The sequence below is a fragment of the Dermochelys coriacea genome, chromosome 4, assembly GCF_009764565.3.
Source record: "Dermochelys coriacea isolate rDerCor1 chromosome 4, rDerCor1.pri.v4, whole genome shotgun sequence".
Taxonomy (NCBI): domain Eukaryota; kingdom Metazoa; phylum Chordata; order Testudines; family Dermochelyidae; genus Dermochelys; species Dermochelys coriacea.
The window spans coordinates 70,922,264-70,948,956 of NC_050071.1; the positions used below are offsets into that span (position 1 = coordinate 70,922,264).

The 26,693-nt window shown below is 40.8% G+C and overlaps 2 protein-coding genes across 3 annotated transcripts in view; both read right to left on the reverse strand.

Moving 5' to 3' along the window:
• The window catches only part of LOC119855074 (probable ATP-dependent RNA helicase DDX60), an 80,645-nt gene extending 72,246 nt beyond the window's left edge, over positions 1-8,399 (reverse strand). Inside the window, 4 exon segments of the mRNA XM_043513849.1 lie at positions 1,608-1,785; positions 3,255-3,324; positions 3,786-4,066; positions 8,074-8,399. Coding sequence (XP_043369784.1) covers positions 1,608-1,785; positions 3,255-3,324; positions 3,786-4,047 — 510 coding nt within the window. The 5' untranslated portion in view covers positions 4,048-4,066; positions 8,074-8,399.
• An 8,219-nt stretch (positions 8,400-16,618) lies between these two features.
• Positions 16,619-26,693, reverse strand: part of LOC119854620 (probable ATP-dependent RNA helicase DDX60) — a 73,590-nt gene continuing 63,515 nt past the window's right edge. For both annotated transcript variants that reach the window (XM_043513341.1, XM_038399393.2), the window contains 5 exons: positions 23,598-23,745; positions 22,273-22,415; positions 20,096-20,247; positions 19,136-19,198; positions 16,619-17,213 (listed from right to left, as the gene is read on the reverse strand). In XM_043513341.1, the coding sequence (XP_043369276.1) occupies positions 17,114-17,213; positions 19,136-19,198; positions 20,096-20,247; positions 22,273-22,415; positions 23,598-23,745 (606 nt within the window). In that variant the 3' untranslated portion in view covers positions 16,619-17,113. The remainder of the gene's footprint in view (positions 17,214-19,135; positions 19,199-20,095; positions 20,248-22,272; positions 22,416-23,597; positions 23,746-26,693) is intronic.

The following is a 26,693-nucleotide window of genomic DNA, read 5'->3' on the forward strand; positions in this document are numbered from 1 at the left end:
TACAACTAGTTATACACCCACCTTATTCCAGAGTAGCAGCCGTGTTAGTCTGTATTCGCAAAAAGAAAAGGAGTGCGATGAAGTGAGCTGTAACTCACAAAAGCTTATGCTCTAATAAATTTGTTAGTCTCTAAGGTGCCACAAACCCACCTTATTGTAGCTCCATCTAGTTTCCCTAGTTTGTTTATGAGAAGGTCATGCAAGTATCAAAAGTTTTACTAAAGTCAAGATATAGCATGTCTACCTCTTCCCCCATCCACAGGGCTTGTTACTTGTTATCAGGCCCTGGTGCCTTGAAGATATCTAACTTGTCTATAAAAAGAAAAGGAGTACTTGTGGCACCTTAGAGACTAACAAATTTATTTGAGCATAAGCTTTCGTGAGCTACAGCTCACTTCATCGGATGCATTTGGTGGGAAATACAGAGGGGAGATTGATATACACACTCAGAGAACGTGAAACAATGGGTTTTATCATACACACTGTAAGAAGAGTGATCACTTAAGATGAGCCATCACCAGCAGCAGGGGGGGAGGGAGGAAAACCTTTCATGGTGACAAGCAAGGTAGGCTATTTCCAGCAGTTAACAAGAACATCTGAGGAACAGTGGGGGGTGTGGTGTGGGGGAGAAATAACATGGGGAAATAGTTTTACTTTGTGTAATGACTCATCCACTCCCAGTCTCTCTATTCAAGCCTAAGTTAATTGTATCCAGTTTGCAAATTAATTCCAATTCAGCAGTCTCTCACTGGAGTCTGTTTCTGAAGTTTTTTTGTTGAAGAATTGCCACTTTTACGTCTGTAATCAAGTGAGCAAAGAGATTGAAGTGTTCTCCGACTGGTTTTTGAATGTTATAATTCTTGACGTCTGATTTGTGTCCATTTATTCTTTTTCATAGAGACTGTCCAGTTTGACCAATGTACATGGCAATTTTGCACATATAACTGAAATAAACAGATTTGCCTTTCTTACACTCTGGCCCAATGACCTTGTGCTGTGGGAAAACCCACAGAGCAAAGGAAATCTCTGCAAGGTTTTCATTGTGACAATTTGTTTCCTAATCAGTCCATCAGGAGTAGCATGGCTTATCCAAGCCAAGGAAACAGGCTGCAGGGCCTACTCCCAAACATCCTGCATCCATTGAGAGCCACACAGATCCTGGCTGGGGAAGGAAGGCTGAAAGGCTGCCAGGGACAACTGCACAGGGGCTCTCTACCTCCTCATTCGCTCACCATCCTCCAATGCCACAGGATAGCTAGTACAGACAGAAGCCTGGGTCCAATGTCTGCAAGACCAGTGAGGGAACAATGACAGGTGTCAGAGTAATGAATCTTTCAGGACTGCTCACTGTTTGCCTCCTCAGCAGAGTCCTGGGACAGAAAACCAGCTGTTGCTGAGTCAGTCTTGTGCCCGGGGATGTGAGGTCTAGATAAGCAGGTCCCTTCTGCATATGGATTTGGGATAGGGGAGCAAGATTGGGTTCATAATTATTATAGATTGTATTTTTTTAAAATCTACTGATGAAATTTCCTTTCTTACAATCAATTCCTTTTGAAATAGTGCAGTGGTTTAAACAGTATGCAAATAAGAGTTGGTTGTTACAGTACCTTGAAGAAAACAATTACATATTTTGCTCCTTTTTGGGTGAAATCCAGCAGAAAGCATTCAACTAAGTAAAAGAAGGGCAGATATTGTCTTTTCTTGCATAAATACTTGAGAAGCAGGGAATCCCCATCAATCACAAAAAATTCAGACTCCACAAAGTCATTTAGTAAACTGACATACCTGAATGAAAAGAGATAGAGTATAAGCATAATCTTGCACAAATGGAAATGGGAGGCAGAGGGGGACATTTGATGGCTAAAAGATTTAATTCATTAGAAAACTTGTTTTAAAATCTTCAAATTTGAGTAGTATAGGCCAATTCAGAAGTAAGCTATCTTTCTTGCCTCTAAAGTCGGTCATAAGCTGCCAACATTCCTCTTCGTTTATTCAATGTAATGGAAATTTTCTCACTCTTCAACACTATGGATGCTATCTAGCCCAAATCAAATTTTATGGCTGCTACCACTCATATCTGTTGCTGCGGAAGCTGTTCCTGATTCTGAAAGAAAGTGTCCCATTGGATACAACCACAGAATGTATAGTGGGCACCATCTTGCCTGAAGCCCCAGTTATAATATTTAACAATTATATGCATGCCAATAACTTCAGCGAGGTAAGGGAGTTCGTTTAACATCTTAAAAGGATGAGTTCTTTCAAGTAGGGAAGAATTTTAAAAGGAGATGAAAAGATATTGAATATTACCTCTTTCCTCAGCCCAAGAAATGTCAGTGTATCCTATTAGCAAGAAGAATCCAATCATGATGGGTTGCCTCCAGCAAACCAACAATTAGGGGGATTCTTTCTTCACTCCACCCCTAATATGAAGGCTACTTATGTCAGGAAGATATAAGATTTGCTTTAGTCCAGCCAGAAAGAAGACTTGGAGACCTCTTCCTGCTGAAGATCACTGGGAAATGAGGGAAAGATGGCACCTGGGCACTTCTGAAAATTCCAGTAGGAGGCTTGTCACAGGGTGACTGGCTTCTTTAAGAGGGATTAGATTCCGTGCGTCTATGACTAGTCAGCTGCCTGCCAACTGGGCTTAAGAGAAGGGCTGTATAAAGAGCCAGGAAAGCAGTGGAGGAATGCTCCCTGAAAGAGATAGGAAGGACCTGTGAGCGGTACCTGAAAAGGAAAGGAGAGCCACAGAGACAGATAGGATGCAGCATGGGAGAGCTGCTGGAGGCAGAGAGAAGCAGTGGAGAGCTGGCAAAAGCTACTGGGAGAGAGCTACAGGAGACCTGGGATAGAGAGGGTGCTAACAGACATGAGAACTAGTAACAAGAGCTGTTGGAAAGAATAGAAGCTGAAGAAAGATGTAGGGGAGGACTGGCTAGAGCTGGGGAACCCTGCTGTGTTCTTTGTGTAAACCTCCCACTGGTGTCAGTGGGCATTCTGCTATGGACAGAGCATAGAGTCCTAAATGCCCAGCCCACTGATGATAATTAAAAGTGGAATTCAGCCTCCTTCACAGAATGAATTTGACACCCCGATCACTTGATTTTCAATAAACCTGGATGAATAGTGGACAGTCACAGTAAAAGGTACAGTATTATATTATGCTAACAATGCCATCTACTGGATTTAATGGAAACTTTTTCCTAACAAATTATTTTTACATTTATTTCAGTGAATTTCGCTGTACATACTTAGCTTTTGACAGGGATTTCCAAACGAATGAAGACAGTTTCTTCAGAAATCTGAGACATTCTCTTTGTTCTAAAATAAACATATGGATTTTACTCAAACAGTTACAAGGGATTCATGTGGTAAAAGAACACCATAAAAATTAGACATTATCATAAGCCAGTGGTTCCCAAACTTGTTCCGCCGCTTCTGCAGGGAAAGCCCCTGACAGGCCAGGCCACTTTGCTTACCTGCTGCATCCGCATGTTCGGCCGATCGCGGCTCCCAGTGGCTGCAGTTCACTGCTCCAGGCCAATGGGAGCTGCTGGAAGCGGCAGCCAGTACGTTCCTTGGCCCGCGTCACTTCCAGCAGCTCCCATTGGCCTGGAGCAGCGAACCGCGGCCACTGGGAGCCACGATTGGCCAAACTTGCGGATGCAGCAGGTAAACAAACTGGCCCAGCCTGCCAGGGGCTTTCCCTGCACAAGCAGTGGAACAAGTATGGGAATCACTGGCATAAGCAGCTAACATCTCACCAGGATTTGGGGATTCACGTGTGTCCCTGAGTTCTTTGGAATCTTCTCTATCAGCTTTTGAAACATGTTGCAAATCTTCTTCAGCTCTCAATATATCTGAAAAGTCACGATGGCTTTTATCTTCTTCAACTTCTGTTTCTCCATCTTCTTCTCCATCAAATGGGGAAGAATAATGCTCCAGACTACTGTCCGTGGTCTCACTCTCTTCATCAGCACTACTGTCACTCTCACTCCCATTCACACTCCCATCTTCCTGAGGATCAGTGTGTGCAGAAGCCATCAGACTTTCTTTTTGGTCTCTAAAAATAAAAATATATTTAATCGCCAGTCATTAATTTTCAGTAACTATGGTGTGCTCTTAGACTTGGTTCATTAAATTATCCACCTTGCTATTAGAGGTGGCTGGAAAATTTCCATTGAATAAAACTTGGGCAAAAAAAAGAAAGCATTTTGTGACTATCCCTGTGAGAATATTTTCCATTTTCCAACAAACTCTACTCACTATTATATTCTGCAATAATTACTCAACATTTTCAAATAATTCAGTTTCCTAAAATTTGTCAAATCTTTTTTCTTCGCACATCAAGCTAGTCATACTTATTCAACAAGAAAAAAATTGTGTGGCCCTTCAATGGGTGAACAAAAGGGGAAGGGGAGGAAAGGTGCAAGGAACCTCTCTAATCTTGCACCTTTTAAAGAGGTGCTGTAGTAGCTTTCCCTCTCTGGAGTGTCTGTCATATATGGTTCCCAAACAGCAGAGTATGATAAGGTTTTTTGGATTTGGTGTAGTGAGTTTCTCCACAGCAAAATAATATCACACCTTATTGATCCCAGTACCTAATGTTATATTTTCTGATAGATGTATTTAAATGAATAAAAATAACTATTGGTGCCCATCCTACTTTACAGGGTTGAAATTCACCTACCAGGTAGGCACAAGGTATAGACACCACTTGTTATGTGTTTGTTTAGTGTCTGCAATTTTAAAAAATGGATATCACTGTCTCTTATTTTAGTTACCAAAATAAAACAAAAGTGAAAGGAAAATAATCTTACAAATATTGGTTAGTAAATATAAATTTCATTTATAATGGTTTTGCATTAATAAAGCTCCCATCTCCAGACAAGATGCTCAGGGCCCCAAATAAACAATCAAATACAAGAAAACAGTACTTTCAAAACTATATGAAAGATAAAAGCAAATAAAATATATTGTATACAGTATTTGCATTGTTACAGCCAGAGGTGAAAGTAAGCTGGTACAGTACGGTACAGCGTACCGGCAAGAGCCAATACGCCGTGCCGGACTGGACCAGCTTCCCCAGGCTGGCGCTTTAAAGGGCCTCGGGCTCCCCACAGCGGCTGGAGCCCAGGACCCTTTAAAGCGCCACCTGAGCCCCGTTGCCGAACCCCAGGGTAGCAGCGGCAGGGCTCCAGATGCACTTTAAAGGGCCTGGGGCACCGGCCGCCTCCCTAGCCCCACTGCTGGAGCCCTGGAGTAGTGGCAACAGGGCTCCGGTGCTGATTTAAAGGGCCCGGAGCTCCGCTGCGGTAGTGATGGCCAGAGCCCAGGGCCCTTTAAATCACCCCGGGGCTCCCAGCTGCCTCTGGTAGCTCTGGGGGTGATTTAAAGTCCCTAGGGCTGTCAGCCACAGCTGGTGCCCTGGGCCTTTAAATCTTGATTTAAAGATCACTTCCGGTTGAGGCCACGCCTCTTCTGGTCAAGGCCACGCCACAGGACTCCGGTGTACCGGTAAGTCCTTTAAGTTACTTTCACCCCTGGTTACAGCTATTTTAAAATATCATACACAAATCAAGAACTATATCTTATGTAAAAAGAAAAGGCGTACTTGTGGCACCTTAGAGACTAACAAATTTATTAGAGCATAAGCTTTCGTGAGCTACAGCTCACTTCATCGGATGCAAATGCATCTGTAATCGAGTGACCAGAGAGATTGAAGTGTTCTCCAATTGGTTTTTGAATGTCAAAACAGGCATAATTTTAACTAGGCACACAGAAGCTGAATTCACAAACCAATGCCAGGTTTCAGAGTAGCAGCCGTGTCTCTCTGGACACTCGATTACAGACCTGAGGGTGGCTATTCTTCAAAAAAAAAAACTTCAAAAACAGACTCCAATGAGAGACTGCAGAATTGGAATTAATTTGCAAACTGGATACAATTAACTTAGGCTTGAATAGAGACTGGGAATGGATGAGTCATTACACAAAGTAAAACTATTTCCCAATGTTATTTCTCCCCCCCACCCACCCCGCACTGTACCTCAGATGTTCTTGTTAACTGCTGGAAATAGCCTACCTTGCTTGTCACCATGAAAGATTTTCCTCCCTCCCCCCCTGCTGCTGGTGATGGCTCATCTTAAGTGATCACTCTCCTTACAGTGTGTATGATAAAACCCATTGTTTCATGTTCTCTGTGTGTGTATATAAATCTCCCCTCTGTATTTTCCACCAAATGCATCCGATGAAGTGAGCTATAGCTCACGAAAGCTTATGCTCAAATAAATTTGTTAGTCTCTAAGGTGCCACAAGTACTCCTTTTCTTTTTGCAAATACAGACTAACACGGCTGCTACTCTGAAACCTAACTTGTCTATGTCATTTTAACTTGTTCTTTCCCTGTTTTAGCCTCTGATCCTATCTCATTTTCACTGGTATTCACTATGTTAGACGTCCAATCACTGCTAACCTTCTTGGTGAAAACCAAAACAAAGAATATTCAGCTACTCCACAAAACATTCTGACTCCATATATGTGGTCTTTTATGTGTATGTCTTCAGACTGTGGGCCCACCTACTATTTACTCAGGAAATTCCTTTTGACTTGTCAAATTTTGCCTGAGTATGGCATAGAGGACTGGACCCTGCACAAAGCCTTCTGAACAGGGACCACCCACTATTAAGCACCATGTACTCACTATTCTGTCTAACTAAAAAATTATATCACACAGAGAGCTTTGGTTTACAGCTATAAAGTTTAGCATCATGGAGCTAAAAGAATACATTTCACTGAGTATTTGTTTAAAGTGGAATAAATGTAAAATTAAAAAGATGATATACAGTAATGAATAATACAGTATGACCTCAGAGTTACAAATACTAGAGTTACGAATTCGAACTGACCAGTCAACCGCACACCTCATTTGGAACCAGAAATATGCAATCAGGCAGCAGAGACAAAACAAACAAACAAACAAAAAACCCAGATACTGTATAGTACAGTACTGTGGCAAACACAAGCAACTAAAACAATAAAGGAAAAGTTTAAAAAGAAGACTTGACAAGGTAAGGAAACTTTCTGTGCTTGTTTCATTAAAATTAAAATGGTTAAAAGCAGCATTTTTCTTCTGCATAGTAAAGTTCAAAGCTGAAGGACGTCAATGTTCAGTTGTAAACTTTTGAAAGAACATCCATAAGGTTTTGTTCACAATTACAAACATTTCAGAGTTACAAACAACCTCCATTCCTGAGGTGTTTGTAACTCTGAGGTTCTACTGTAGTTTACAAATATTCCATTATGGAAAGAAGTAGTACCAAATACAGCATTGCCTTCTTGCAGAATCAAGAAACATATAACACCACAGTGTTATCTAAAAGAAAAGAAAAAACCTGTTTCAAATAAATAAACAAACAAACAAATAAACGGCACTAATACACTTCATATAAATAATTAATTGGACGTTTTCACAAATATAAGGTGGAAAATCAAGTGGGTCAAATAAACGTTGCCTCTTGTCAACTTCAGCAAGTTTGGCAGCCTGTGCACGCCAACTAGATGAGTTTGCAGAGCAAGTATCGCTCTCTTACACAAACTGCAGTGAAAACAAACCAGGATAGTAGGCTTCATTGTCGAATATCGCAAGCAACTTCCGCCCTGCCCTTCGAAAACAAAAGGCCCCTCGTTGCTCCCCGGTCGGGGTCAGGTCTACTCTGCCTTTTGCGGTGCTGAGAATGCTGCTAAACGCAACATTGAAGAGCGAGGCACCGTGGCCCACCAATCGCAGCCCCTCTTCCAGCAAAGGCAGCGCAGAGGCGAACCCCACCTGCTCCAGGTGAGGAGCAGCAGGTGAGAATGGGCAGCGGCCAGCTCAGGTTGCGCCCAGCATCCCTCCATCGCCAGCCCGAGCTCAGGCGAGCGGTCCTGGCGCCCTCTCCTCAGTCAGGGACAGGTGCGGGCATCCCCTCCCCGAGCGCCGCAGGCAGGTCCCGGCGCCCCACGGCTCAGCCCCCGGCACAGGTCCTGTCTCTCCCCGCTGTGCTCTGTCTCCTGCCTCCCGCCCGCTCCTTACACTTCTGCTCCCCGCGACAAGCGGCTGAGGACGCGGCGAGCCCCGCATCCCGAGCGGGGCAAACGAGCGCTCTTTATAGCTACTGCTGTGGCCGCCCCCGCCGAGCTGCCACGGCCTTTGCTCCGACTCCACTCGAAAGCACCCGGGACCAGTTTGGTCCGCTGGTGCCGTTCCCTGCAGCCGCAGGCGCCCGTCCCGCCCGGGGGAAGGAAGGGGAAGACACCGAGTCAAAGCCCGGACGAGCCCGCAGTGCCCCCAGCCTTGGGCTGACCCTGAACGCAGACCCAGGCCTGAGGTGCTGAGCCGCTCTCCCTTTCTTATCACAGCAGGCGGAGTCAGAGCCGGATCCCCTGGACCTGGGGGGGCGTCAACATTTGCACCAACATTGTGCCTTATGGTTCAGTTTCTATAATATGCCCAAACAAAACATCAGAGCCCAATATTATCCCAAGTCTGGTCCGCGGTGCTGAGCCTCATGGACCAGCCTATAGATGTCGGGAGGTGAGTATGGTATAAATAGCTATGTGGGTTAGCTAGTAGACCTGTACGTTGCAGCTGGTCCCCCACATTTCTATAATAGGCCAAACCAAAATACTGAATCCTTATTTCAGGGTGTTGCTGGTTCAGGATCTGAATTTTACAGCTCCAGACCATGCCTACCTGCCCACACTTGAGATAGGGAAATGGGGACAATTGGGGAGAAAAAACAAGAGCATGTATTTTTAATGTAATTGAAAGAGAAGAGGAGCTTTCTGAGGAAAAGAGTTTAAAAAAGTATTTTTGTAACTCATATTGATTGTCACTTCTAAATACAGTAGAAACAATTAGCATATGTAATTTAAGAATTGTGGGGAAATTGCATGTCATGGAGGACCACTCCCTACACCTAAACTTTCTAAGTAATGCATCGTCTGACAGCTCCCAAGAAAAGGAAAAGAATCATGCAACTTAAGCACATCAGTCTTTCAAGCACTGTTTTGGTTGGACCCAATATAGAGATAGTGTTAGGTTCTACCCATTATGAGTTAGACAGTGATATCCTTCCCCATATTGAAAGGAATCTTACACATATAAGGTACTGTTCAACACATGGAAGGATATCACAATATGACCCTATAGAAATAAGGGCTGACTACAAATTTCAGGTCCAGATTGGGATTCAGATTAAGAATCCCCCCAGATCTGGGTGGTTTTCAGTAGTAGAGTCTGGTTTTGGACCACCTCTATTACTAGTGCTATTAATTATTCTTCTGTGCCCTAGGCATTTTACAGTAAAGACAGATAAGGGCCCTGCCGTGAATAGTTTACAGTGGTGTGAGTGAGGATAGCAAACAGTAGAGAGGTAATGAGGAAAGGAAGAACAAAGGTTGTAGCAATTAGATCACGGGATTTCATGGTTTTAGTCCTGCACTCTTCCTGATGGTTCAATTAAAAGTACTTTTATATAATATATTAATCATTATTAACTAATGTATTGGAATTATTGCCAAAAGGTTAGTCTTAAGGAAAAAATTGATTCCTAGTTGGCAGGTATGCCCACCTCAAATCTCCTCCGGCATAGGCGCCAACTCTGTGGGTGCTCCAGGGTGGAGCACCCACAGAAAAAAAATAGGGGGTGCTCAACACCCACTGGGATGACCAGCTGTTGGCAGCCAGGGATCAACTGTTTTGCAAGTGCCTCGGCAGATGAGTTGTTTCCTAGGGGCAGCCTGCGTGCAGCTGTGATCAGCAGTTTGGTGGGTAGAATCATAGAATCATAGAATCATAGAAGGCTCAGATCAGCTGTTTCCCACCTCTCTGCTTTCTGCAGGGGCTGAGTGAGTCTCACAAAAAAAAGCCTAGGGTTAGGCGTGGGCAGGAGTGCTGGGCTACCAGCAGCAGCACAGCCAGCACCTGCTCGCCTAGGGCTGCCCCACACCTCTTGGGCTTTTGGCCATGGCGTCCACCTGTATGGTTGCTTCCTGCCAGCTAGGCTCCACTCCAGCCACAGCAGGCATCAGGTGACCCAAGGGAGCCCAGCTAGGCTAGGGCTGGGTGCAGTGGGGGATTAGGAGGAGGAAAAGCCTTGGACCCCGGCAGGAGCTGCACTGGGGGGAGTGGGAGGGAGGAGAAGCCCTAGACCCTGGCAGGAGCCACGCTAGGGAGAAGCCCTGGCAGGAGCCATGCTGGGGGATGAGGGGGGCATGGAGGAGAAGCCCCGGACCCTGGCAGGAGCCATGCTGGGTGGGGAGGGGGGAAGAGGAGAAGCCCTGGACCCCAGCAGGAGCCACACTGCAGGGGAGAAGCCACAGACCCTGGCAGAACATGTGGGGCTCAAGTCCCCAGCTTGGGAGCCCCAGCAACCCTAGTGGCAGATGCTGCAGGGCTGAAGCCCTGACTCCACTCCTTGTGGAGCTGGACTGAGTCCCTCTTTCTCCCATCCCCCCTGGGGAGCTGGCTCTCACTCTCTGGCTCTGGAGAAATTCACCCCAAATCTACCAACACTGGCATCTCCATTTCCCCCATCATCACACAGCTATGAATGGATTTAGCTTAGAAGGCAGGGTCAGCATTAGCCCCATTTGGCAGGTAGGATCTAGGACACACAGAGGTGAAGTGACTTTCCCAAAGCTAAGCAGGGAGTCTGTGGCAGAGCAGAGAATCAAACCCAGAACACCTGAGCCTGAGGCCTGCGCATTAACCACTAGGCAACCTTCCCACTAAGGAGGGGGACCCTCCTCTGCCACTTTGAGTGTGTGGATGGGAGCAGGTACTAGACAGAGCCACCAGAAGGTGGGAAGCAGAGAGAGATGGGAAAAGGGACATGGGTGAGAAGCAAGAAGAGGGAAACAGCTGGAAGGGGAGTAAGGACTTAGAGAAGAAACAACAGAAAGGGAAAGGGGCAGGGAGAGCAAAAGGAAGGGAAAGGAGAAAGGGGCAGGGAGAGGGGAAAGACTCTCCACTGCTTGTCCCTCCCATCCACCTTCTTCCCACAGCAATCAGTGGCCTCAGATCCCAAACAGGCCCTAAGCAGGAGTGAAGCCCAGAGCGAACGTGATGTCTTTAAACTGGGATGTTAGTGAAGACAGCTTGTAGCTGAGTGTAATGATTTTAATATACTGTAATTCATGATAATGTAATGATATATTTCATTACTATTTTAATAATGATTACATTGTTAAGATGCCAATGATAGACACACATTCAATAACAGAATATGAAAGAAGAGTATAAATATGCTGAAAATTGCCAGTTCTGGGGGGAGGCTGAGCCCCCCAAACACAGACACCTCACCTTCAAGGCAGGAGGGGTCAGAAAGGAGTGAGCAGTGGGCAGGAAATGCTCAGGGGAGAGGACCTAAGGGGAGGGGACAGAGCGGGGGCAGAAAGAGGTGGAGTGGGGCAGAGTAGGGGAAGGGCCAAAGCCGGGATGGGGCACCCACCAGCAAAATCAAAAGTCAGCACCTATGCCCTCTGGGTCCTGCCCAACCAGACTCCAAACCTCAAAGGAAGGTTTTTTTTAATAATTGTCCCAAGCAGAAGTCTTTTCAGGGTTTCTGAAAACAGTTTTTTCTATGTAATGTAACTTGCAGTCTATAACACTGAGTCTGCAGCTCTGTGAAGGCATCAGGAACCACAGGGAGTAGTGCTGCAAGTGCCATGAAGAGTTCCTCAGAGATAGTCTGGGAGCCTAATGTAGTAAAATCTCATTGTATTGGGCAAGTTAGTGATAGAAAAGTAAGGGAGGCGTCATTTGATTTGTAAAAATCTACAGAATCATAATTTCAGTGGTGTCACCCTCAGTGGTGTAGCAGAGGGACTTGCTGTCCCTCAGCTCCAAGTCCTCCAGTTGGTGGAAATTTTGATAATATAATGTCATCGGAAATGGGTTGTGTTAGGGTTTTCAGATACCTTTGTCCCACAACCACAGTGTATGAAATATGGCAAACCTAGAACAATTACGTAGATATATATTTGAGAAAGTGTTTAAAAATCAACTTTTTAAATTATTCTTTAACTCAGGCATGCATTGCTTACATAAAAAAGACATTGACCTGTGGTAATCCTAGGGAAATTAACCTTGACATGTAGGACTGAAAATATTTGTTCATCAAAGTCATCATTAGTGTCATCTCCACACATCACACTGATCTCACACTCACACATGTCCATATAAGGTAGGCTGTCAAACATTTCCATGGTGGTGAGTATCTGGTCTTTGCACACAAGGATTTGATTAGCTGAAGGACTGAAATTTCACATATAACTGGTGTGATTTATATATATATTATATATAACATAGTCCATCCTCCAAGACCCATCCATGCCTGATAGGGGAGGGTATTTTTGGATGCACTCGATCATCCCAGAGCCATTCCATTGTTTGATAATTTGTCCTGTTGACAGGAGGTATAAATGCACCCATGGTTGATGGCAATTTTTCTCCATTTTTCTGCTTCTTGGAGAACATCCACCAACATAGCTCTACAAGTGTTGTAATACTGGTCTTAAAATGGTAAACTTGGCATATGAATGCCTCCTGTGCACTTATGGCCTCATCAGTGACTGTCTCAATTGTTAGGAGCAACTTCAGATCGAGGAGAGAGTCTTTGAAGGCTGAATCAAAGTCAACCTTCCAGTAGTGTCACATGCTAAAAGGGCATGGAAACCTGGCAGGACAATGGTTTTTAATGATCCAAATGAAAGAAACGCATCTCTGAGGAATATACAGTAATTTTGTTTTCCAGCAACAGGCACAAAAACAGAATCTTGAGGAAGTCTTGAGTATCATCTCACAGAAAACACTAGAACAGCTGTGTCTTGTGCAAAAATCCAAACTTTAGTAGCACGTCTATCTGTGGCATTGATGGCATCCAAAATAATTTTAGTGTCATGGGAACTATGAAGAAACTCCACTAAACAGTGCGAGGCCGCAGCTACATTATGCCATGCAATGATGAAATTCTTTGAGAAATTCTTGGAATGCTCAAGCATTTTTCCTGCGAGGTACACAGTTGTCTTTTGTGAGAATATGAGACAGTAGCTTCTTCATTGTGATATTGGAGATGTTCATGAAGTCAATGATTTTGTATTGGATAGGTGCAATACCATTGAGTCTCTTTTTTTTGTAATATTTTAATTGATTCCTCTGCATACATGTCAAACACAAGGTGGACTTCTTCTTAGCACCAGAATTTTCTCAATAACCTCATAATAAAGTGTTCTGCCAAATCTCAGCAAGTGTTAGTTTCTAGTTTGTCTAGAGCTTGTACTTCAGCCATACCATCCTTGATTACTGTGCTGAAAGGCCTCTGTTGGTCTAAGGTACCAGTCATGTTGTTAATAGGTGCTGGCTTAGGAAGACCATGCAAGATGTGGATTTGTTTGCTTTTTGCCTGGCACATATGCGTTAATCCATCGCATTTGAATGTCAATCATGTCTGGTACCACACAGAACTCACACTTTCCCAAAGTCTCACATAGATCAATGTCATGCAGAGATCTGGACACAACCAGGAATGAACAATGACCTGTCTAAAGTTAGCTCTGAAATAGTCCTTGCCACCTTCACTCTGATATCTTTAGCTATCTTACCACTGAAGACTGCTTTCATCATGATATTAATTAGCTCTGGTCCATCATACATGAATGGGTTACCAGTGCAAATAAGCTTATCCTGTAGCTATAAAATGGTCCCTTCCTGGCATTTAACAGCATCTAAGGAGTCTAGACGGTGTTTGGTTATTTCTAGGGAAGTCATCCCAGTCATGCTTAATGGTTTGTTCGAAATTCAATAGAGCTCTGTGTTAACCAGGAACTCAGATCTTTCCAATGGCTAACTGGATGTGCTCCAGGTTCCACACCTCAGAGTCCCCACCCAACAGACTCACTCCCTGAAACCGCATGTATCAATGGAGAGAAAACTAAGAAAACTAAGAAAACTAAAAATGATTAACTATAAAACAAATTGGTTTATGAAACAGTAACTTATAGGACCCCCAGCAAAACAATACACAAAGGGCATACAGGTACAGGTTGACACAACAAACTGACCTAAAGTCAAGGTACCAGACGCATGAGGACAAAGGAGAATTTACTACAGATAAGATACAGTAGTACACAGCATACAACACCAGGTTCAGAGGAATGGACCCACAACAGAAGACATCATGGATAGAATACATCAGGACAGCAGGAGAACACAAGAGTTCAGGATACAGGTAAGATAGGAATCAATCAGGAAGTGATAGCTGGACCTATGGAGTTTGGATCTTCTTCTGTGGTCTTCTGTAGATCCCTCCAAGTCTTGGCTACGACATGTGCTGAATTGCCACCAGAAAGGACAGCTTCTCCTCTTGGGTGCAGCAGTCTTTTATGCTCTCCTGTTACTAGGCAGAACACAGGCCATGTGACCCTTGCTCTTTCCCACCTTAGATTGAAAAAGGTGCCAGTTGTCTCAAGAAGGTCACCAACATGGTGCACAAACAACTCCTTACAAACAAAATGGCAAAGTGCCTAAACAAAATTGAACTTGTAGTTTTTCACCTACATCTGGTTTGTCTGGTTCTGCTGGCATTTTCAACTTTTTCCCAATGCTTGATATACTTCCTCCCCAACCTTGCCAAATTCAGTTTATATGTGCATTTCTTATAGCATGCAAGGTGACACTGAGCATTGTGTTTAACCAGATCCTTTTGTGGTGGTGTTCTCCAAAGCTACAGCTACTAGTCCGTGCTCTTTGTCTCCCCATTGATACCTACAAATTATCAAGACCAAAATAAAAACAAAGATTTTGTAATAAATTATTTTTGGACTGTAATTAATTCTGTTATGAAATGTATGCTATGTAACTATGTTTGTGGATGGATTCCAGTAGTTTCTAGCCAGATGCTGATGTCTTAACCTGTACTTCTTTATAACTCTTGTAATAAACAAAGCTTATAATCAATACCACTGAACCATGTCTTTTTTGGCAATGATGGCAGATCAACTTCAAGCACTCCTTCCATTTATAGTAGGTTGTAACATTAAAAAAATCAGGAATCATGTTCTCAGCATTAACCGTTAACACAGTACTGTCAGTCAAGGGTCATCATTTAACTTTGTGGAGATTAAATGTTTGACATGACTGAGTTAAAATATAATTTTTAAAATGTTGATAGTTAAACATTTTCTTGAATATATGTCTACATAATTGTTCTAGGTTTGTCATGATTGGTACCATTGTGTTTTTGGGTGAAAGGGTTTCTTAATGATATCCAAATCAACTCATTTCTGATTATATTATATTATCAAAATTTCCACTAACCAGAAGTCCTGGAATTGGGTTAATTGGCTGCTGCATTAATCATTTAGGGCTGGGGCTAGGGACTGCTCTTGTGTACCATGTCACAGAATGTTATTTAGGTTGTAAAGTCAAGCATCCTAAAATTAAATAGGGCCTGTGAGCTACAAAAATAAAAATAAAAAAAAAATTAAGCCTTCTATACGTTGGCATCCTTTTGTCTGCAAGAGAGGGTAGTTGGTTTGCAATGTTTCATTTGACTGAATAGGCCAATACGAGATTTGTGATCTTTGGCAGTTATTGCAAATGTATGTATCATGGTTGGGAGCTGCTTGTTTCCTTCAGGTTCTTTTCTCCTCAAGCTGTAGGAGCCAGCTCCTGTCATGGACTTTGATACCCTGATGGAGATGACGATGCCACTTGATACAATCACTTGCCAAGATTTCCCATTGGTCGGGATCAACCTTAAGACCTATTTTGAGGGCTTAAATAGGATTTAAGTGGTGCATAAATCCTGGATGGAACTATATAATGTCTGGTCCTCTGCACGGGAATGAATTTTACTCTAAGTGATAAAAGAATACATAAATAATTTCTCTTCCTTACCTAACTTCTGATTGATCAAATGTACCTTCACCATTTTTATACAAATTCATAGATTTTTAAGACAGAAGGGCCCAGTAGCTCATCTAATCTAATTTCTTGTGTAACATATGCCATAGAATTTCATCTGGCTACCACTAAATAACCTATGTTTGGCTAAAGCATATCTTCCAGAAAGGAAACCAGTCTTGATATGAAGATATCAAGAAATGGAGAATCCACCATTTCCCTTGGTAGTTTGCTCCACATTTAATCACTCTCACCTTAAAAATGTGTGGGTTATTTCTAATTTGAATTTGTCTGGCTTTAACTTCCAACCACTGGTTCTTGTTAGGCCATTCTTTGCTACATTAGTGTCTTTTATTACCCAGTATTTCTCCCCATTAAGGTACTTTTACACAATAATCAAGTCATGTCTTGATTGATAAGATAAACAAATTCAGCTCTTCAAGTCTCTCATTGTAAAGCATTTTTTCCCTCATCCTCAAATCATATATTTATGGATCTTCTCTGCACCCTTTCCAGTTTTTCAACTTCCTTTTCAACACTGTGGACCCAGTTTTTTAGATCAGTCTACTAATTCATCATTAAAAGCTTGCTGTTTGACATAAACAAAAAAAAATATAGAAAAGTAATAATTTTAGTTTAAAAATAAGAGGAAAGTCATGGCACACATTACTTTAATTATAACATTTATTTCTCAGAGTATAATTAAAGTTATTCCCTGAATTAAAGTTACTTTTTATTAATAGACTAATAAAAGAAACAGAGAATAAGTTGTTTTTGTACATAATCTCTGAATTTAAATTTTTAATATTTAGCACAATCTCTCAAATAGATACTTGAAACTAAATCTTTTTACATAAAAAAAGCTCTAGCATGGCAAGCAAAACATGTTTTGCTATGCACAGCAGAGCCATGAGTACTGTAATTGTCACAAAATCTGTAAAATCAAAACATCTTATAGCCACACCAATAAAATATATATTAAAACTGAATTACTGAGGAATTAAATTGTTGACAGATGTCAAAACTTTATGCAATTAAAACTAATTTTAAATTACTATCCTAAAGCAGTTATGAAAAGAATAAAATTTCCAAGTTATAACAAATGAGGAAACATAGTTTTGGAATTTTGTTGCTTCAGCACATAGATGATTGTATGTCTTTAGCCTTAGACTTTTTGCAGTTTTTCCCAATAACTGTCACTGAGTTGGCAAAATGCCTGAACAACATTGTCCTCATCATCATCACAAAGTTCACTTAGAGAAACACTGCAAAATAGAAGGGAAAATGATTAAATGTACAGTTGCTTTTATGTAAAGAAAGAACATTTTCTTAGTTTAAATGTTAAAGTAGCTCCCAGTTTGAGGATTTAAAACTTTTTATAGCAATTATAGTTAGAGTTAAATAATGTTTACCAACTCATTTTTATTTCCCTCTTTATTTTGTTTGATTTATTAAAAACTGAAGCTCTGGGTGTATTCATTTTAAAATGAAGTCAATGGACACAAATCGGATGTCAGGAATGGTAACATACAAAAGCCAATAGGAGAACATTTCAATCTTCCTGGACATTCTTTAACAGATTTAAAAGTAGCCGTACTTGAACAAAAAAACTTCAGAAACAGACTTCAAAGAGAAACTGCAGAACTAAAATTCATTGGAAATTTAACACCATTAATTTGGCTTGAATAGGGACTGGGTGTGGCTGGTTCACTATAAAAGCAGCTTTGCTGCTCCTGGAATTGACAGCTCCTCATCAATTATTGGGAGTGGACTACATCCATCCTGATCGAATTGGCCCTGTCAATACTAGTTCTCCACTTTTGAGGTAACTCCCTTCTCTTCATGTGTCAGTATATAATGCCTGTATCTGTAATTTTCACTCCACGCATCTGAAGAAATGGTTTTTTACCCACAAAAGCTTATGCCCAAATAAATCTATTAGTCTTTAAGGTGCCACCGGATTCCTTGTTGTTTTAGTCATGTGCCTGGTTTTCTCAAATTAATCAGCAGGATGACCTGTACAGCATGTAGTGCTGTGTCCTATGACACAGTTTAGTTTTCAAAGTCAAATTTCTTGGATTTTGTTGCATTTTGAGGCCACTCTCATGGAACGGGACCTCTATTATTTCAAGCTCTGTGGTTCTAGATTCTGCAATTCTACATTTACAGGTCACCATTACTCCAACAGGAAGTTCCTTTCTCTGGCTTCTAGCAAAGTATTTAGTCACATGCTTAAGTTTATCCCTACTCAGCAATGCACTCAATCGTGTGTTTCACTTCATTGATGTGACCAGGACTTAGACAACCTTAAAGATGTGCACATACTTAATTGCTTTGCTGAACAGAGGAGGACTACTAAATCAGAACCAGAAGAAGCTACGGAATGCTATATTGTATTAGCCTCTTCCTAATGGAATGATGTAGGAGGAGCTCTGCAAGGAGATCCTTAGATCTTCTCCCTGAGCCCTCTCTCTTGAAGTCAATGGAACTACTCACATGCTTAAAATTCAGCATGTTCTAAAGTGCTTCGCTGGATCAGTAGTGCGCTCAACATTTTTCTCAGGAAAAAGACCTATATTGAGATTTATCATTATCCTTTGTTTATAGTCTTGTCATTAATTATCAGTCAACATAAAAGTGTACTTAACCAAGTTAAATTGAATTAGTTTTTCAAACATGATTTTACAGACAGTGTTAAATGTGTTACTAAAAACCTAGGGACAGATTCTTAGCTAAAGTTAGTGTAGTTCCATTGACTCCATTATTTCAGTAGAGCTATGCTGATTTACAATAACTGAGGAATCTGGCCCCAAATCTAATACATCTGTTGCCTTCCTTTATTACTCACTGATTTTGTAGGTCTAACTAAGAAAACAGTCAAGTTTGTTTGCCAAGGTTTAATCTTTCTAAACCCATGCTATTCTAAACTCATGTACTCTCATCCTGTAGATGTTTAGTGAATTTCCCATTACTTACTATTTTATCCACTATTTTACTAGGGATAGAAATTATTTTTACAAGACATAATTATCAAAATCACACATTTTTCAAAAGACAAGTGAAAACAGAGTTTTCTTTTCATTTCAATTACCATGAATTTTAAAAGGTATCTTAAATTATTTACAAAAAATTAACTTCCCTTTTAGTCCATTTTCTTCTTTAAATAGAGTCACTAGCATATGTATACCTGATAGCTTTAATAGTGAGTGAAAAATCTTTCAGCAGAAGATAAGCTGCTCCTTCATGGATACTAGAAAAAGAAAAGATTTCCAAATGTAAATAACTAGATGTATTTAAAGTATGTATATTATAGGTGTTTCACTTATACATATTCAGGGTAATCCTGGCCCCACTGGAGTTAGTGGCAAAATTCCCACTAGTTTTAATAGGGCCAGGATTTCACGCTCAGTCTTTTTTTTAAGGATGCCCAACAGTCAAAAGCAGGTAAATTATATTTAAAAAGTTAAATATTTCTCCTTTGCATTCTTAGAGGATGAAATTCATTTCTGTGCAGGTGGTCCATAGACAGCTTATGCACCATTTAAGTTCCACTAAAGTCCTTAAAAAAAGGCTTAAGTGAGTCTTGTAACTACACTCTGCACAAGGTTGAATTTTACCTAGAGTAAATGGAAGGGCAGCAGGCTTTTTGAACTTAAGCTTTACTTGCATGCTTAAGTAGTGCAAGGACTTTGGGCAGGAACTCTGTACTGAGCTCAATTTCACCCTAACTAAGACTATATCAGAACACTGAAAATAGTAGATTACTGAAAAATCTCTTGAAAGAGTTCTGTGAAACTCACAGATATTGGCAGGCTTTAGATAGTTGCCTGTGTACTGAACGGCATTTTTCTCCTAGAGTTTAAAGAGTGATTCATAAAAAATTATATATGGACAATAAATATAATCAAAACGTTTAGCACACCAGGGCTACCTCTTATCTAAGGGTGTGAGGGCCACTAGTAAATACAAAATGTTAGAAGTGTTCACAGTCGAAAGTTAGGCTTGTATGTTCTTCATTCATTGAAATGGATGAGTGGGACTGGGGAGAAGATGATGCAATATGCATAATATTTTAACCTCTTAAACTATCAGGGTTACAACCATGCTTAAGATGAAAAATTAAATCAAAGAAACATCAGTTGCTTACCCATTATCTTGTGCCATTGCTTTCAAAGAGCCATGTTTATAGAAGTCAAGTGCATAAGCATTAAGTGGCATCATTCTTCTTCGATTATCAAATTTCTTTGCACAAAGTACAGGAATATTTCCAGCAGTAATACCAACTGTGCGTAATATGACCTGAGGAAACAGTGCAACTTAATTTTAAGATTCAGATCTTTCAGGTTTACTATATAAATTCTTTGCATGCTTATCCAGGGTTTTTCATGTTTTGACTTTACTCATCTACCTGTCAACTTAATACCTATGTAGAGTTGCCACACATCTGGGTTTTACCTAGACAGCCTGGTTTTTTGTTTCTGTGTCTGGGTGCCAGACTTAAGTCTGATACTGGAAGCTTAAATTCAGCAAGGTCTGAAGTTAGTGGGATTACTCATGTGCTTAAAGTTAGGCACATGATCAAGTACCTTGTTGAACTGGGGCCCCAAGAGCAGAAATTCCATTGACATCATTGTGTAATTTTGTTTGCCGGACAAAGCCCTTATGGCATTGTTGCTGGAAATAAAGCATTCATAATAGTCATCACTTTATAATGATGGTTAATTTATTTTATGAAAACTAATATATCTTAAAGAATGCCAGACAAAATTAGGCTCTTAAATCCTTATGTAGACTCCTAAAGCATTGAACAAATTTTCAAAAATGCTGAACACCTAGCAGCTCCTATTGAATAATGGGATCTGCTGGACCCTAAATATGTTTTTTGAAAAAGCAAGCCACTTATTAAAGTGCATAAATATTTAGAAGCTAAAGTTTAGATTGTTTTTTGAAATTCTTTCTTCCAAATTTATGTCAAGAAGGTTACATAGCAAATGGAACCCAAGAGCCCAGACACACAATGAGATTTTTTTTAAAGCAGAGGCAAGGAAAATAACTGCACAAAGTGTCAGTCTGTTAAATACTAGAGCTCCTACCAGGAGGATGGAAAGACAAGGAAAAAGTAACCATCAATGAAACCTCTTATTTACTGGAGAGTTTCACATTTTAAGACAAATTAATATTATTACTAAAATATTCCACAAAATTATTTTCCTACAATTGTTACCTCTTCTCATTTTATTAGATTACTAGTAGTGTAGAAAAGAAGGCATATTAAGGAATTAAAAATGATAACTGAAAGTCTCTGCTGGCTTAGTACATGACTGAAAAAATAGAGCGTCTCTTTTCTAATCATGAAATCTAGGAAGGAAACACCTATACTAATTTTTAAAAGTAGTTTTATTCTTTACGATACATTTTTTATTTATTTTTCTGTTTATAAAAATGGGCTTATCCAAGAAGCTCTAAGTTAAAAGAAATCACAATCAACTCCATCAGACTAAATTAACATTCTATCATAAATAGCTCCATAGGCTCCCCTACAATCACCCAATTCACACAAAAGCATGAGTAAATAGATGAGCATTATACCAGGCCCCCATAAGACTCAGGTTCTGATCAACAAATGCAGGGACTGTGTTCCAAAATTAAATGTTACCTGCTGAAAATGACAGGCCTCCAGTCAGTTACCTCTATAGTTAAATCCCTGAAAGCTCCACAACTCATTTCAATTACAGTGGCAGTACATGTAGAGAGAATCTCTCTCCCTTAACAGATTTCAAACTATTTCAGGCATTAGATCAAAATGAGCACCAAAAGTGAACAGGAAACCAGCTAAGCCCTAGAAAACAGGCATTATATATTCCTTATATTTGACAGCATTAAATAAGCTCCTTGTTAGGAATATATACTCCTTGGAAGTAATAAAAAATATGGAGCAAATTTTGCCTGAGCATCTCTACTAAAATCAGTGTGAAAGTAGGTCAGGTAGAATTTGATTCTATAAATAGAGGATAGAGACTTCTTTCCTAATAGTAATAGATCACTGTCTTCTCTTTTAGCAGAAGAATGCTGCCTAAATTTCCCTATGCCTCAGTATCCTGATCTGTAAAATAGGTATAATACCTACCTCAGAACTATTGTGACGCTAGATTCCTTAATGTTTGTCAAGCACTTTGATATCCTCAGACAACAGGTAAATAAAAAGTACGAACTGCCATCACTAGAGTGGCAATTCCTTTTTCATATGGAGTATCTGAATATATTTATTCTGGAGCATAGACCAAGTGAACCTGCATTAATACTTTACAATCCTCCCCAACTTACACTGTTGACAGTCTCTGCATGAAGTAAATCACTATCCATGTTTCCAGACAGGCATGCAAAAGGTGAAACAGCTGTTCTTCCCTCATTACAACTCATCAAGTGAGACACCAGTTTAGAGTCATTGCATTCTTCACCTGAAAAATCTAACCAGAACAAGATACAAAATGAAAAGTTTGAGAATACATACGCAACACAACTGTCCTCTGAGAAAGTATTAATTCATGCAAGAAATATTTTTATTACTCTTTTTGACTTAATAGTTCTCTTTATAATTTTGACATTATAGATAATGCTTATAATTAGAGTTATCTATCACTTTCTTTAATAAGCCTCTGCTTTCAGGTGCTTACAATTCTGCCACATTTTAACTACTTGGTCTGAAATTTTCCATGCTTGATTTCTGCCTCAGGCTGATTTTTTTTTTTTTGAAAGATTCAGCAAAAGCGATTCAGCCATTTCTGAGAATGAGTTTAGGAAAAAATAGTCTGATTAGTCAATACTAATTTTCCATCAATTTCTTTGAAGAAATGCCTTCATGGGGGTAAAGCAGTATTCGCAATTAGTCCTGTAATCAGCGCGGTATCTTCTGGTGTTCCCAGGAAAAATCTACCCAGATTTTGCTGACTTAAAAGAACCTGCTCACCATTTGCATATGCTCAGTAGAATTTCGAAGACTGCTGCTACAATCTGGGAACATTCCATCTGCATTGACCAAGGTCCAACGTACCTCCCTCATCCCACAGTTACTATGTGATATTCACAAAGCGAGAGCTATGGATGGGACATAAGTGCAGTAGCAGTATATCCTCCGGTTTAGATGTAGATGTACAGGGATGGAAGCCACTACGATAACTGGATTTGTAGTCTCAGTTAGAGCAGCAAGGATTTTGCTAACAAGATGCGTACTTCAGGCAAAAACTGCCAACCTGTTACGCTATCATACCATATTTCTTTCTACTCAGAGGGTTCTTTAAGTCTTTTGTTGCCATCTGAACCCACACTTTCCTTCTGTTCTCTTTTCCCATTGAAGGCCCTTATTATTACCCTCCTTCTAATGAGGCTTTGACAAAATCCTTTTTAGAGTCCATCAGTGCAGGTCCTTTAGCTGGCAAGAAAATTGCAAGATATCAAAGTGAGATATTTCCTACCTCGGCGGACTGTTGCTTTCATACACATTCTTGCGTGTATTGACTTATGAACAAGGAATTGAGCCCCTATCTTCCACATTACACTGCCACTAGACCAGGCTCTAATAGCCCAAAACACAGTATTTCAGTGAAGCAAACCACCGTGAATATGAATGTATACATGTAGCATTCACTTACCAGTCCTTGAAAGAGGCAGTTGGTATTCTTGTTTCATATCAGCCACCTTGGAAATAATAAATAAAAAAGGGCCAAAATTCTCCTCTATTTTGTTGTTGTACTCATGTAATGCAACAGCAAAGTCTTCTGGGAGATCTTCAAGGAACACCTAAAACAATACAAATTTTGCGATATAGAACACTTACATTCAGTCTAGAATTTTACCAGTTTTCTGAGCAACAAAAAGGGAACAGAAAAGCTGAGCTGTATCCTCTACTTTTACATTGTTATGATGTTGCAGTGACAACAGTTAGCATATCTGATGTTAGGTATTTCCAACTTAAGTCATTGTTTTTAAAAGCAAGACTTTAGAACACATGAGCTCCATAATAAGTCAAACCCTATGTCATAGTCTGCAATTTTGTGGCTGCAGAATTTTCCTGGTAATCCACCTGTTGCCAAAGAATTGCTTTGCTGAATCTCAAGCTTTCATTTTTAAGTTTCTAGTGCTTGAAAATGTCAACTATTTTCTTCCTGAGCCTGTAAACAGACTGAAACAGCAGCTCTGGAAGGCACAAATCAGTAATTTATGCTGTACGCGTTATTGATTATATAGGAAAGATGTTATCCCACCACACAAACATCTGATCTTTGTAGCCCAGTGTGCTAGCTTGCCTTTATTATATTTACTGCTTTGCATTATATTCTGCAGTAATGCAAAAAACCTACAGGCCTGTATCCTGTAAGACATTAGCTTCAGCAAGTTAGCATAAGGCTTGAGACCTATGAACTTTGAACAGATAGATTTTGCACAGATAAACGGCCTAATGGAAATCCTCAGGTATTTGGGGAGCTGAAAATAGAATTTAAGGGGAAGTTCTGACCACAGGTAAATAATTCAACCACAGAAGTGTCCTGGCAATGAACTGACATACATTACAGGTACATGAGATACATTTAAGGCTAGCCTGCTTGCTTGCCTATATATCTTTTCTTATAACTTTCTTATTTCTTATGGGTTTGATTATTATATTAGAATAGGTTTATAGGTCTATATTAGAGTATATTTTGGCTGTAACACAAGGAACCTGCAGGCCACCTCCTGTATGGTGAGCTAAGGCAAAGTTAGCATACATATGTTTGGGACCTTTCACCTAGATAGATGGTGAAGAGTTAAAGCATAAGGTCCATCTGTGGCTGTGACTTTTAATATAGAGGATGTGTTAAAGCAGATTGGCATGGGGCTTTCCTAAGTGCATATCCTTTTAAACTTAACAGGTACACCACAACTTAGAAAGAACTGAAATAACCAGCTAAGACAGAAATAACAAATGTGATGCTTAACTACAAAAGGGCTATGGTAATGCATGGACGTATAAGATAATAAGTTGAGATCATTGATATACTAACCTATAGGAAAAAGATACTCCAACATTAGTAAGGTGAGGAAATACAAATAAGGAAAAGGGGGAAAAATCCCTTTCTGAATATGCATCAAACATAACGGCATTAGTGTAACATATTATAAAAGTGGCATCCCAGCCTAGGGTAGTAGCAGAGATAGAGAGATGTAGTCCTCACAAGGTGCCAGAATGATGGCCTCTGGTGATGATGGGGAAGGTGATGGTGATGAGGAAGATGATGGCTAACATTTCAGGTTGTTCTACAAGAGTGTGAATATATGGGTGTGAAGATGTACATTCTGTAGTATCTCTATCTTCCTTACTGAGTTGGGGTGTTTGTGACTATGCTAAATGTATAAATAAACTATATTTGTAAATATAAAAGAGTTCCTATAGTGTGAGTGTTACAACTGTGCACATCAGGGTTTCCAACCATATAATAATCTGAATAATACTGGGCCTGATCTTGGGGCAAGAACCTGGCAACCCTCAAAATGATAACTGGGGATTCTTAAATAATCAATATAATTAATATATAATCTAAAGATCAGGCAACACCTTCCCATACTCAATTAAAATACAGTAGAGCAGAGATTCCCAAACTGTGGTCCATAGAGCAGCAGCTTGTGGTCTTTAGAGAGCTTTCTCATTTTCATAGGCTAAACAGCATTAAAAGTAAGGGGGAAGAAGTATATTGAAACATTTACAATATTATTTTGCCATGTAAACAATTAACTGCCATAGGGAGGTTATTTGAAAGGGAGGGGAGGTAGCCCATGAAACAATTTCTAAAACTGGAGTCCAAACTGTGAAAAAGTTTGGGAGAGGCTTTTAGCTGTTAGAGAGGAAATCTTCAAGTTCAAGACAGGGAGATGATCTTCCTGTTTAAAACTGAGTTCACAAAATTGGGCTTGCAAAGAGCTCCAACTCTCATCTAAAGATCATCAAATCTCCAACCTTTATGTTTGCATCTAATAATGATTCTTTTTTTAAATTAAGTGTTATGCATATGGCTTTCATCACTGGCAGAGAACGACTGGCTGCTTAAGGAGGGTTACACCAAGCCTCACCTATGACTGATGAGCTACCTTGCATCTGAGATAGACCAGCTGATTATAAAAGCCAGCCAGGGGCCAGTTATTGATAGCTGCTCAGAGTAGAAAGATTGTAGTAGGAAGCCCCTAGGTCCAGGGAACCTTACAGGAAGTAGGTTGGTGCCTGTGGTGGGCCTTAGGGCAGAGTGACTCTCAGGCAAGTGAGCAGGCCCACTGAGAGAAATTCCGGGCCCCAGGGCCAGGGCCATCCTTGGGGGGCGCGGGGCCCAGGGTGGAAGTGACGAATCCATCACTTCCGGGACTGCCCACACCAGCCCACAGGGCCCAGAGTGGTCTTGCACGCCTAGGCGCCCTGCAGCCCATCCGGATGATTTAAAAGGGCCTAGGGCTCCCAGGCCCTTTTAAATTGCCTGGGCTCCTGGGCAATTGCCCCTTTTGCCTCCCCTGTCGGCAGGCCTGCAAGTAAGTGGTAGACTAAAACATATTAGGACTAGATAGGCCCCTGAAGAAGACCCTGGGTCAAGGGAAAATGCTGGATTTATATATGGAACTTCTGTTGAACAGTTTTATTGTTAACAGATAAAGAGGGCTAGAACCAGGTGAGAAAGAGGGCTAGAACCAGCATGGTGTGAGCACTTTCTGAACTGAGGGGTCAGGCT